This window comes from Neopelma chrysocephalum, unplaced genomic scaffold (genome assembly GCF_003984885.1).
Source record: "Neopelma chrysocephalum unplaced genomic scaffold, ASM398488v2 Primary Assembly neopelma1_26, whole genome shotgun sequence".
Lineage (NCBI taxonomy): Eukaryota > Metazoa > Chordata > Aves > Passeriformes > Pipridae > Neopelma > Neopelma chrysocephalum.
The window spans coordinates 27589749-27601616 of NW_020897695.1; the positions used below are offsets into that span (position 1 = coordinate 27589749).

Consider the following 11868-nt stretch of genomic DNA (forward strand, 5'->3'; position numbering starts at 1 on the left):
TTTGCATATGTCTGTAGAGAGAAAAAGCAGTCTTGTAAAAGACATGTCTTTTTCTCTGTGCTTTTATTGTGCTTTAAGTCAGTTATGTACAGGAAAAGGAGTCAAAAGGAGTTCACAGAAGCCTCTCTGCACAAAAGCTTATGTGAAAGCTTCTCAAACAGCTGCACCCACATATTTCAGTTCTGGCCTCATGCAACTACAACTTGGTTGAAAACATCAGCATCCATGTCTTTTCGCACACTGAGGTATATGAGCCCTTGGTTCTTCTACTGGATTGTTCAGTTTAGAGCGTTTTTACAGCTTCACCTGCTAAGCCAAAAGACTGCAAAAAAATTCAGCTAAAAAACTCAAAAACATAACAAACCCCGTTAACTTTCTCACCTTCTTGTGCCTTTTGTATCTGTAGTTGAAAGTCACGTACAGAGAAAGAACTGTTTGAAAATAATTACATACAACCGGTTTTAATCAAACTAGCATCACAGGCTTGCACAACTATATGTACCTTTTTATTTCTGTCTTTGACTCATTAGTCCCAAGTAAAAATCTTCACAGCTGCAGTTATTGTTTTTCCAACTCCTGCCAGTACAGTGATTTATCTGGTGGCACCTAAGGAGCTGCTCACTGTTACAGCAAGGTTAAAAAAACCTAAACAAGAATTGGGCAGTTTATTACTTCCTTTAAAAGGATTTCATGCTCCCTCTACAGACTGAGAGAAACCAGTGGAGAACTACACCCTTGGAGAGAAGTGCTAAGAAAAAACACAAACAGTGGGCATAAAGCTTTTATTCCTTCCTTCACTCCATCACAGGATACCAGGCTTCCACATCCTTTACTAACCTGGTTACTTACTGTGGTGCAGGCTAGTCCATTGTTTGTCTTGGAGAGAGGAGAGAGAGCATAGCCCAGTTAGGAGAAACTAACAACCCATCTGTTGATTTTTAGCAGAATCTGAATCAGTCCTCATGACAATAGGAGGAGTTGTTAAACTGCAGCTGTATCAATGCATGGTTGAAATACTATCTGGTGGCAAACACAAGTGGGCATTATCCATAAGTCTGCTTTCCCTGTTCCTAAAACTGCATGTTTTGGGTCTAAATTAATTGTTAAGGAATAACCAAGATATGTAGCTACATTTCAAAGCCTGTTATTGCTCATGTAAAATAAGGGAAACTATTACTTCTGGTTGCTGCCAATTTAGTGGTCACGCTTCACAAAAGATGCAGGTATGCTTTTTGCTTTGGAAAACCTGTTCTCTGCAATTAAATAGGGCTTTAAAAATCCATTTAAAAAGCCACTCTTGGGGTGGATTTTTCGTTGACATTTGAAGTCTGATTCCTTAATCTGCAGCTCAGAACCCAGAATACTTGATGAATGCTGACTGCTGTCACCCTTTAAGCAAAAAATTCTGTTCTCTGTAAGAAGGGCCATTAAGCAAAGAAGTATTTGACAGAAACACATAAAATGAGAATGCCCAAAAAATAAGTATATGTATGTGATACAGAAAACTACTGGAACACACATGGAGTGGAGATTAGACTACTGTGTAAAGCATGTTGCTGTTTTCCCTGGTGTTCCTCCCCTTTCGCATGTAAGAATTAAAAATCTCACTGTACTTTTTTTGGCACAAAATATATTTTAAATTAGTAAGTTTAGAAATTCTTGCAGTTTTCAGTAAGGAAGAACAAGTGCAAGGAAAGTGTCCAAAGTCCACCCTGTAACAACAGAAGTCTCTTAATTCCTTATGTTCCTATTGGTTTGGTAATGTTCTGCTCAGCCCAAATGTTTCTGCTTTAAGGCTGTTCTTTATCTCCACTCTTCCAGCTGATGGTTGGGATTTTTTCAAAACTGCAGGAACCTAAGCAAGAACAAAATAGCCTGTGATTACATGAGAAGCTGCTCTTTATGCAGCAGAAGGAAATAAAGCTTCACAGAAGCCTGAACTCAGATTTTTTTCCCCTTATTTTCAGAACAGTGTCTCTGGCTTCTCCCTTCCTAATCCCTTCCAGCACATTTCTCCAAGCCAAAGTCAGAATGTGCTGGACTTGGTTTTGAACAACACTTATGGATAGTCCAGTTAATTGCAGCCACAGTCAACAATCCACAACAAACTATTTCCATTTGCCTCTTAGTGGCAAAGGAGGGGAGGTAAGAAGGGAAGTTTATCCAAGTCTCCCTTCGTCAGTTGTAGCAACTTAACTTCTGAATCCATTAACATTTCCACTATAAATATTAGACTGCAGACCAGAGGTAGACAATACAATTCCAGGAGTCCACCAAAGGGTAGTCAACAGGGAAATTGACTCATACATGCTAATCTAAAGATGGATCTCCTTGGAAATCTTCATACAGCTTACTACCATCAGCATCAATGACAAAGATAGCTGGCATGCATGTGAGGAGCTATTACAAACCTCAGACTGAGAGTCAGAACACCACAACCATGGCATTGCTCTCGAGAGAGATGTTACAGCTAGCACTTGTCCTCATCCTCCTTTAGTCTTTTACATGGCAGGGACTACAGATCCATAGTTAGGATGTGGGTGGGAGGACAAGGGCAGCATTTGTTATGTGCCTTCCTGTGAACAGACTGCTGTGGCAGCTGAGAAGGCAAATGAGGGCTGCTTCTACCATGAGCCTCAGCTTTCCTTGGGCTGCCAGGTGAAAGTAAATACAGCATGTCTCAAGGAACAGCCTGCAGCTTCACTCCTGGCCATTGCTGGGGCTTCCCACCTCATTCAATCCAGCTAGGAGCACTTTCTCTGTCAAGGAGCAAACCCTGAGTTGAATTCCTCCATGCTTTGTGGCCTAACCCTCTAGAACAGCTTATTTCCTGCTTTAGAAATGGACTGTACATGCAGAGTGTGAGACAGAAAGAAACCCTGGCCAGCCATACATACGTGAGGAGGTAGTGGAGGTTCTAGGTGCCGCCCAAGGAAGGAAAGTAAGCGTCGCCATATCAGACCACTTCCCAGAAACATAATCCCCGTCACCAGCCAAAATATCCTGGGGTCCTACCGACAGAATGGTCCCATTAGTCATGCAACCATCTCTTCTCAAAAGGGATGACCCAATGATAATCTCTATTCCCCACCAGTGTTCTCCTCCTTTATGGGAGGAAGTGGTAAACTCCCTACCACCAACAGCCAAGCCCCACCTTGGGAAAAGAGCTGTTTAGGAGTCACTGTACTGTATTCTATTACTGTCCCATGCAGTTTTCCTTCCTTCATCAGAAAGTTTGAAAATTCAACTCTTATATTTAATTGATTTGAAAAGGAAGAAGTCTTTGCTTTGTTTGTTTTGTTTTAAAGCTGGCACATGCAGTTTTGAAATTGTACCCCGCAGTTTGTATGCCCTCCTCCCTAGTTTAGGTATAAACATGTATTGAGAGTAGAGTATTTCCTCTGGTCTGCTGAAAATGCCCTGGCTGCTTGCCAGATACCTTTGGATCTGGAAGACAAAGCTGGTCTTTTCAGAATAGTTGATCATTAAAGAAACCTTAACACTACTTTATAGTCAGTCCTCATACAACCAAAAATTTACCTTCCCATTACTTTTCCATGGATGTGGAAAAAAGGCTACAATACTGTGCAGTTAGCCATGCAGTCATTTGCTTACAAAAAAAAGTGACTTCATGAACACATGAATCACTGGAGCTTTGTCTGTGGAAAGAACGAGGGTGTACCAAATTTAAAATGCACTATAAGAGCAGGGCCCATGTTTCATGCTCAAAGCAGCACTCGTTCCTTACCTCTTCAAGAGATGACTCCAAGTTCATACCAAATGCAACTCCTATGAGGCCAAAGAGAGAGACGGAGAAAGTCCCCATAGTCAGCTGCAAGTTCAGCCTCATCATCACATTACGGTGGCTAAAGAAGGGAGAAACATCTGTAAGGGGAACCCATAAATTGATTTGCTGCCTAAATTCTCAAATTGCATACAGCATGCACTAAAATAAAATAGTGAAAGAGAAGTCATGCTGGAATTAGGCAACCCAATGACAAAGATCATGAAACAACAGTACAAAGAGGCTACTGTTTTGACATTGCTACATTACCTAATCATCATCAGACTTGTCAGCATCTCTCACTTCTCAGAGGTGTATATACACAGAGTAAATTTCTGTTGAAGTTTGTGTCCTCTCACCACTAAATTTATATGCCCATATTCACAAGAAACAAAAATTTATTGTTAATGTGCAAACTAATACACTTTACAAAAAAGTAGTTGGTAAATGCTGCAGGCTATAAGCCTGAGCCTCTTTGGGAGAATTCCATATTCAAATCTCCACAAAAAAGATTTTTGTGGTTTCCTGATACAGCATCCACTAATTGCTTCTAGAGATAACTGCTCAGTAAAGAGGAGAAAGAATATTAAACACCAACCTCAAAGACAGAGTCCTTGCAAATGCAAGCTACAATTATTTTTCAGTGAGAAATCTGACTAGTAGTGAAAAATGTAGCCCACAGAAAGAAAATACTTGCTCACAAGTTATTAACTCTTGTATCACTCCACAGAGTAATAATGAAATGAACACCTGAGTAGCCTAGCCAGTAATCTTTTCTGAACAGAATTTTAATATGCCTCTAAATCTGCAGACATTTCCTGTATTGAACAGCTCCCCAGAAGGATCTAAGAGAAGCTGGGTTTCTACTGCTAGGGAAAACTGACGCCTAGTTTGCTTTATCCAGTTCATTGGTAAGAGACGTGCAGCACAGCTGTGACTGCAAGTCCATTCAAACCCTCATGAAGGCAAAATTCTCCAAGTTCCCTTGTAAGCAGATTTGACGAAGTCTAGGTAGCATTAAATTTTGCTCAGCTTTTGGCAATCCAACAGGTCAGGTACCCAACCTGTCCAGGTTGATAAAGATGATGCTTTCTGAGTCGTCAATCAGTACTCTGAGTTCACGAGCTTCATTTGCAAGATCTTCTGCTTGTCTGTAGTAATTCTCCAACAGCAGCTCCATTTCCTCTGCATGGTCAATCCCAGAAGTACTCTCCTCACTGCGAGCAACAATTTATATTTTTCTGGTTAGCTACATATGTATACAAGCATATTACGGATGTGTTAAGGCAGGTAAGAGTTGTGAGGAACAAGAGTGCTGTTAGACACTAGACCTCAAAATCCAATCTTTTTGTGAGAAAATTTCATCAATTCCAACAGCATAAAATAAAAGGGATATTTTTTTATTTATCAACAGCTCAGCATAGGCAGTCTATTTTGAGTAGAGCAGTTAGCATCTGATATGCATCAAGGCATGCACACTGCCCCAAATCTTAGTTTTTCAGATATTACAAGTTAGAAAGTTATGTAAATTTTATATTATTTATAAAGTTTATATTACAATAAATGTTTATGTTATTAAGTTACAAAGTGCTAACAATTTTGACAGGAGATGCTTAACTTCTTGGTGCCCTCAAGTGGTGGGAGCTTGTAACAGTGCAGTGAAAAACTCCAAGAATAAAACATAATCAAAAGTCAATACACAAACAATTACACGGTGATGGAGATGGTTTAGGTGTGTATTAAAATAGTTTAGTTATAAGGCATTTGAGCTATACACATCAATTACTGCAAAGCGTTTTGGGAGCATGAAGCAGCCAAAGAGTGACCATCAAATGAAAGATCCTCCTCTCCTGAGAGAAATCCGTCCATAGGACTTTCATCTTACTTCACAGTGCTACTGCTGGTGCAGCGGCCTTCCTCTGAAACAGGAATGTATGTTTCTGGCATTGTGTAGATGAAACCTGAAGCACCTGAGATCCACAGGAGCTTGGAAATCAGCAGGAAAGCCAAGAAGACTCTTCATGATTTTCTCTTCTGTGGTATGATCTCATTTCTCTAGAGACTGAAGTTTTTTAAGAATACCCTCATGGCATTACTGACTGTTAAAGGAACCTCTCTGAAATGGTTTTACAAGAAAATAAGCGGTATGGCTTATGAATCAATCCACCTAAGCTCCCTGAGGACCTTTAGCAGAGCCCATAGTTTCTCTCTAACGGGGCTAAGCTGATTTGAAAGCCCTCCAGACTTGAGGTTTTCATTGCAGGGAAATGAGAGGAGTTGCAGACTTGAAAGCCTTAGAGCACTATCTGCTATATAACAGATTCAGCTCAAGGTCTTATTTGATGAATATCTTTACATTTACATCAGCTCCTCTGATACACAAAGGGGAAAAAAAGCCATAAAGATGCAAAAGTAACTGCCACTGGATGTGCTTTCATTAACTAGCCTCCATCTGCCTCATGAGTTTTCCACAGTCTGCTATTCCTTCCCAAAAAGATATGAGGTCTCCCTCATTCTTTCTGGGCTCAGCTCACCATTCCTCTGCAAAAGATCTCTGATGACACTTATATGCCTGACCGGGCACATGTGCCAACTAACTTCTGCTTGGGCTTCCCAAGTCCATCAAATACCACATATCGTTTGCATCAATCCTGGAGCAAAAAAAGCTGTCCACACACTGCCAGCGTGCCTGCAAACATGCTGTCAGGGCTGGTGCTTCCTAGTGTGCCTTGTGTACAGACTGCCTCACTGCATCCTGCAGCACAGCTCCAACACTCCTCACACAACCTCACACCACCTCTCCTACCCTTGTGCAACAGTGTCTGAAAGAAGAGATGACTGCAGGTTTCTCCTGATACGAGAGTATAAGGTGACACTGGGATCTTTCCTAGATATCCCCTACAGACTGTCTACCATGAAGCAACAAGAGACTTGCCAACAGACTGCATTAAGTCCAAAGAAAGGCTGTGAGCAAAACCAGGACAAAGACCAGCTACTGGCTCAGGAGCAGCTGGAATTCAGAACCCCCACAACACTGCTCCAGCAGATGCATTAAAAATGCAAACCATGTCCCACTTCTGGAAATCTGAGTTTCTGCTGCACATTTAGACTAAGCTCTGCAGGGTAAGAAACTATCTCCTGATTTCAAAGCCATGATAATGTGTGAACAGTATTAACAACCACATGCAATGAAGTTAGGCAAAAACATTATTCAGCAATTTCACAAAGGACCCTGAAAGGTAGTTTCTGTTACCTGCTTAAACATAAAACATGTCTTTATGCCCCAGATTTAAATCCAATTAAGCCCCAAATATATTTGGATCTGATGTATATCTTTCTGTTTTTTAGTTTTTATTAAGTGACTAGTGCTGCTGCTGCTGGTGTATGCCATCTTTCACCAAAACCTGAGAGTGTAGGGCCTCTTTCCTTCAGGTTCTGCTGGTGAGCAAAAAGCTACAAGCAAGGTGTTCAGAACACTTTTAGTAAACAAAGTATGATGTCTGATGTATTCAAGACAAGCTTTAAGAGCCTTTTTCATTTTTCTTTTGGTGAAACTGAGGAAAATGCTCCCAGAAAGTGTTGATTCATATTGAAAAATAACAACATTTGCTTTTTCTGCCATCCTGCTCCCATCCCATTACATACCTGATGAGCTGGCCTGTTTTGCCAAGAACTATTTTTAACTGCATAATACAGTGAGTGATAATGGAGTTCCTCTCCAAAACGTCAAATACGATGATTTCTGAAGTACCAAGTATTGGGGCTTTAAAAAACTAGAGCGTCTTTTTCTTCTTTTTAGCAGGGAACACGCAGTTTGGTGTTCAAGTTACCCTTAAACAAAATTCACCATTAAAAAAGTGGTTTCGAAATATACATACAATACTTGTGGATCAGTCCATTTAGATAGACAGAGCTCTTCTATTAATTCTTCTTCATCTAAGATCTCCAGAATTGTTTCTTTGAAAACTTTAAGATCTGTTTCCAGTTCTGACAAGCTGAAGAAAGAACAGGCAAAAGGTCAAGTAATCCCCACCTGCACCAGTGCACGAAGGTAATCTCTAAGTGAGTTTGCCAGCCAGCACCCTCACCAGATGTAGTGGCCAGGGAAGACTTTCTTGCAGGGTTCTAAAAGCTCCTTCAAAACATTCTCTACAGACCATACACTTAGCAGTGGAAGTGATCTGTCTGGGAATCAGTGAGGTGCAGACACACACTAAAAGGGATTCAGATGTGTTTTCTGGGTATATTTGTAAGTCAGAAAAAAACAAGCACTCTGTGAGCATGTAGCAAGTGCATATTTGCACTGTCATTTTAAAGAGGCTAATACATGAAGGACCAGTGTACTAGTAATCTTAAAGCATACTATACATACGATAGTTAAAGCATAGTTACAAAGGTTTACATTATGGAGAATGTTTTCATGTTATTTTGTTCTCTTAGGTATTAATTTGTTCTGTCAATGCTATTTGAGAAGCACAGCTGTACTTCTGACAACTCAGAATATATTTCCCATTTCCCTCATATCAATAGGTATTTCACATACAAATTTTTACACTTACAAACAAGATGCACAACCCAGCATTACAGTAACCTGGGAAATTAATATGAGATACCATTTTTCTAACATTTCAGTGCATGTCATTTTCTATTGTCATCTTCTAGACTCTTCACAGCTTAATCTTATTTACCTCTTGCCATTCTGCAGGAGAATGTGTAGTTTACTCCTATCCACAGATAAAAGCTTGGGGTCCACTAGAGCTTCCAGTGTCTCAAGGATCTGAGGCTGCAAAGTGTTAAGTCTCCCCTGCAGTTTGCTGATCTAGATAACAACATGATCCTTCATAAGAATTAAAACAATTCATTTAGAATGACTTGGGCAACTGACTCCTGTCTCTCAACACAGAATTTACAGTAACAGGTAGTTAATACAACCTGCTTTCCAATACCTGGGAAATAATTGCTATATGGATACCATTTTATAAGACAAAGCCAGTGTAAAATACAGTATTTAATAAAAAGTGAACTCAAACCCAGTGACAACCACACCAATAAGGCTGATAAAGCTAATACACTATTGTCTAGAAATGTCATATTAGCTTTAGCAAGCACAGATTTTTCATGATAGCTAGGAATCCTCATCTGACTCGTGCTCAAGAGGCCAAAAACCTCAGCACTTTTGTGTGACTTCCATTTAAGCTACTGCACGTCTCTAGAATGGAACTCTGACTTGTTTTTAATTGTCCAAATCATGGTGAAGCCATCATATCCAATTAGCACTTTATTGTGAAGGGAATGAAAACACACATACACACAAAACCGTAAGAACTAAAGCAACAAAAGTCAAAACCAAAAAAAAGCTCATACAGGAAGTGCAGAATACATATACAAATGTGTATGTGTAAATATTAACACAAGAATAAAATCATACTGTCCCTTCTATGAAACAATAACTTCCGAAACAATTTAAATAAAAATGAGATAGCTCACCCAGTACTGCAGGATTGCTTCTATGGCTCGGAATTCAAAGGGCAGAGAATATGTAACTAGTTGACCTTCCCCAGCCAGTTGAGATGGTAGTTGACTGAGGAGCCAGTGTTCCAGACTCAAATTACGATAATCTAGTATCAGCAGAAACTCTGGTGTTATGACAGCCTTCAAGAACTGAAAAAGAAAGTACATGTAAGGAATCTGAAAAAAACTCTGAAAATTTCTTATAACTCTGTAGCACATTTTATATTTGGGCTTTGATAAAACCATTCTTCTGATGTCTTTTCAGGCACAAAAATAACAGAATCTCATGCTAACAGCAAACGGGCTCAGACAGAGCACTGTGCCAGTGATTAAGAAGGGCTCCTCATAAGCCTTTACTTCTGTGACAATGTTAGTGATGATTCTCCTGTGCTCAACCAGGAAAATGGTCCTTAATATGTACTGTGGGTAAACTCGTACTCTGATTACAACATAGATCTCCAAAGACACATTTACTGCTGGACTGCATGTCACAGGAAGCTGGTATTAAAAGAACTATGCAAGAAAATGAAAATGCAAGACAGGGTTTACACTCAGCTAGAGGAAAACCATTACCTCCATTCTCATGATGATTCTGTTGTTCCTAGTTGCAATGCTCATTACGTGTTGAAATCTTAGATCTCGCGCTTGAAGCCCCAATTCCTGGTACAATTCTGTCTTCTTCTTTTCTATCATAAAAGTATTTTTAGAAGAAAACATTTAGAGGACAAGCATATATGTTCTGAAATTATATTTTAGTGTGTTACTAAGTCCCACCAAAAAAAAAAAAAAGCTGTGTTATCTCTAAAACATTCCTTCCATTGACTCCTCAATGTAAGTTATTTTCTGCAAAGTTTAGAAGACTGTATCTTGAGTGGAAAAAGAAAAATTCTAGATATAAGTGAAAAAGTTGGCCGCAACAATTAATTTCATGTCAGAAATGAGTGACTCATTTGAGAAAGCATGTGTAATCCTACAGGAAGGGAAAGACAAGGCCGAGAAAGTAGCATGCTGGTCAAAAAGGGAAAAGACAAAGCAAAAATTACCTTCCTGTGAGAGATGGTAATACGTTATTTTTAAAATATTATTTAAAAGTACACAAAAATTTGAACAGTAAAGATGCTATGAAGACCCAATAGGAGGCAGCAAAACAGAGGAAATCTTGCAACATCCCAAATGAACACAGTGAAGTATCCAAAACATAGTTTTTTACTCCATGTAGATTCCCAATTGGGCTTTTCTGTATTGGACAAGGAAAAAAGGCAAACAAAATTCAAACAAAACTACAATGAAAACTTACCAAAATAGGTGGTATTTCCCTCTTTGTCAAACTTCATCTGAAGGAATGGAAAAAAAAAATTTTTTTCACAGAACCACTATAAACGAGAAATCAACTTCTAAAGTTATTTGCACTTCCCTAGAAGGCCAGTGGATAACACATTATTAAGAGAAAGCAACTGTTTATGCCCTCTATTCACAGTTCATCCCAATTAAGCAAAATATTGCACCAAATGGCCATATATTTCACTGTGTTTGCCACCAGTGTCACCTGCATTACCATGTTCCTACATAAACCTTGTTAAGGAGGTGATTTACAGAGGATCAGTCTTAGAACAGCATAGACTTTCTGCTGGAAGAGACCTACAGCGATCACAGAATCCAACTACCTGACCACTTCAGGGCGGACCAAAAGTAAAAGCATGGTATAAAGGGGCAAACAGCTCTCAGTCTCATTTAAAAAAAAAAACAAACATAGAGAGAGCTTGTTTTTCATCAAATCCTACGTTTGGTTAGAATTGCAGCTATCAAAACATAGGACTAATATTTCTAAAAGGCATTAGCAAGCCTTAACAATCTTTAACAAGACAACTTCTGACTGCAACAGTTCCAAGAGCTGACCTGCTTTCACAATTAAGAACCAGATGCTGGACCTTAGAAAAGCATCTTGATTGATACTGTGTACCATAACTGGTCGTCACGTCAGAGTACCTCAAACCAGCAATTTAGAACTCGGGGCGTTATCCAAGACACAATTTCATCTGCTTTTATGACGCTTTAAGAGTTTAAAAAAAAAAAAGAAAAAAAAGAAGAAAAAAAGAAGGAAGGGAAAGAGCACCATCATCTTGCAATCTTGCACAGTGCCCTCGCAGGTGGAAATGCCTGCAAGGAAGTACTTACCACTGCAAATACAGGAGATACGCTGGCTAGGGTGGCCTGGGAGGTCTCTGTGGGGGCATGTTGGCACAGTTTGCCTGGAGGAAGACAAGACAGCTCTACCCCCAGCACACCGCACTTCCCCTTTCGCGGCGCGGTGCCCTGCCCTCAGCCGCCGGCACCACGCACGGGCACACGAGTCGAGCAGCGCCGGTCACGACAAGGCCCCGACGAACCCGACACCCCCCAGCAGCGGGCGGGCATGGCCCGGCACCGCACCCAGCGCGGCCACTCCCGCTCTGCTTCCCCAGTGCCCGACCCGACGCAGTGCCCGCTCACCGGCCCAGCGCAGCCCGCGGGCGCCCGGCGGCACCGCCGCCACCGCCGCGGGCCGGTCCCTGTCCCAGGCGCGGCCCGGCGGC

At 40.6% G+C, this 11868-nt stretch overlaps 1 protein-coding gene across 1 annotated transcript in view; it reads right to left on the reverse strand.

The window, feature by feature from the left end:
• Window positions 1-6: 6 nt before the first annotated feature.
• Window positions 7-11868, reverse strand: part of MRS2 (magnesium transporter MRS2) — a 16783-nt gene continuing 4921 nt past the window's right edge. Inside the window, exons 2-11 of the mRNA XM_027676136.1 lie at window positions 11471-11544; window positions 10593-10629; window positions 9869-9981; window positions 9272-9445; window positions 8473-8603; window positions 7663-7779; window positions 4849-5001; window positions 3749-3866; window positions 2898-3011; window positions 7-1855 (exon numbers count right to left, since the gene is read on the reverse strand). Coding sequence (XP_027531937.1) covers window positions 1748-1855; window positions 2898-3011; window positions 3749-3866; window positions 4849-5001; window positions 7663-7779; window positions 8473-8603; window positions 9272-9445; window positions 9869-9981; window positions 10593-10629; window positions 11471-11544 — 1139 coding nt within the window. The 3' untranslated portion in view covers window positions 7-1747. The remainder of the gene's footprint in view (window positions 1856-2897; window positions 3012-3748; window positions 3867-4848; window positions 5002-7662; window positions 7780-8472; window positions 8604-9271; window positions 9446-9868; window positions 9982-10592; window positions 10630-11470; window positions 11545-11868) is intronic.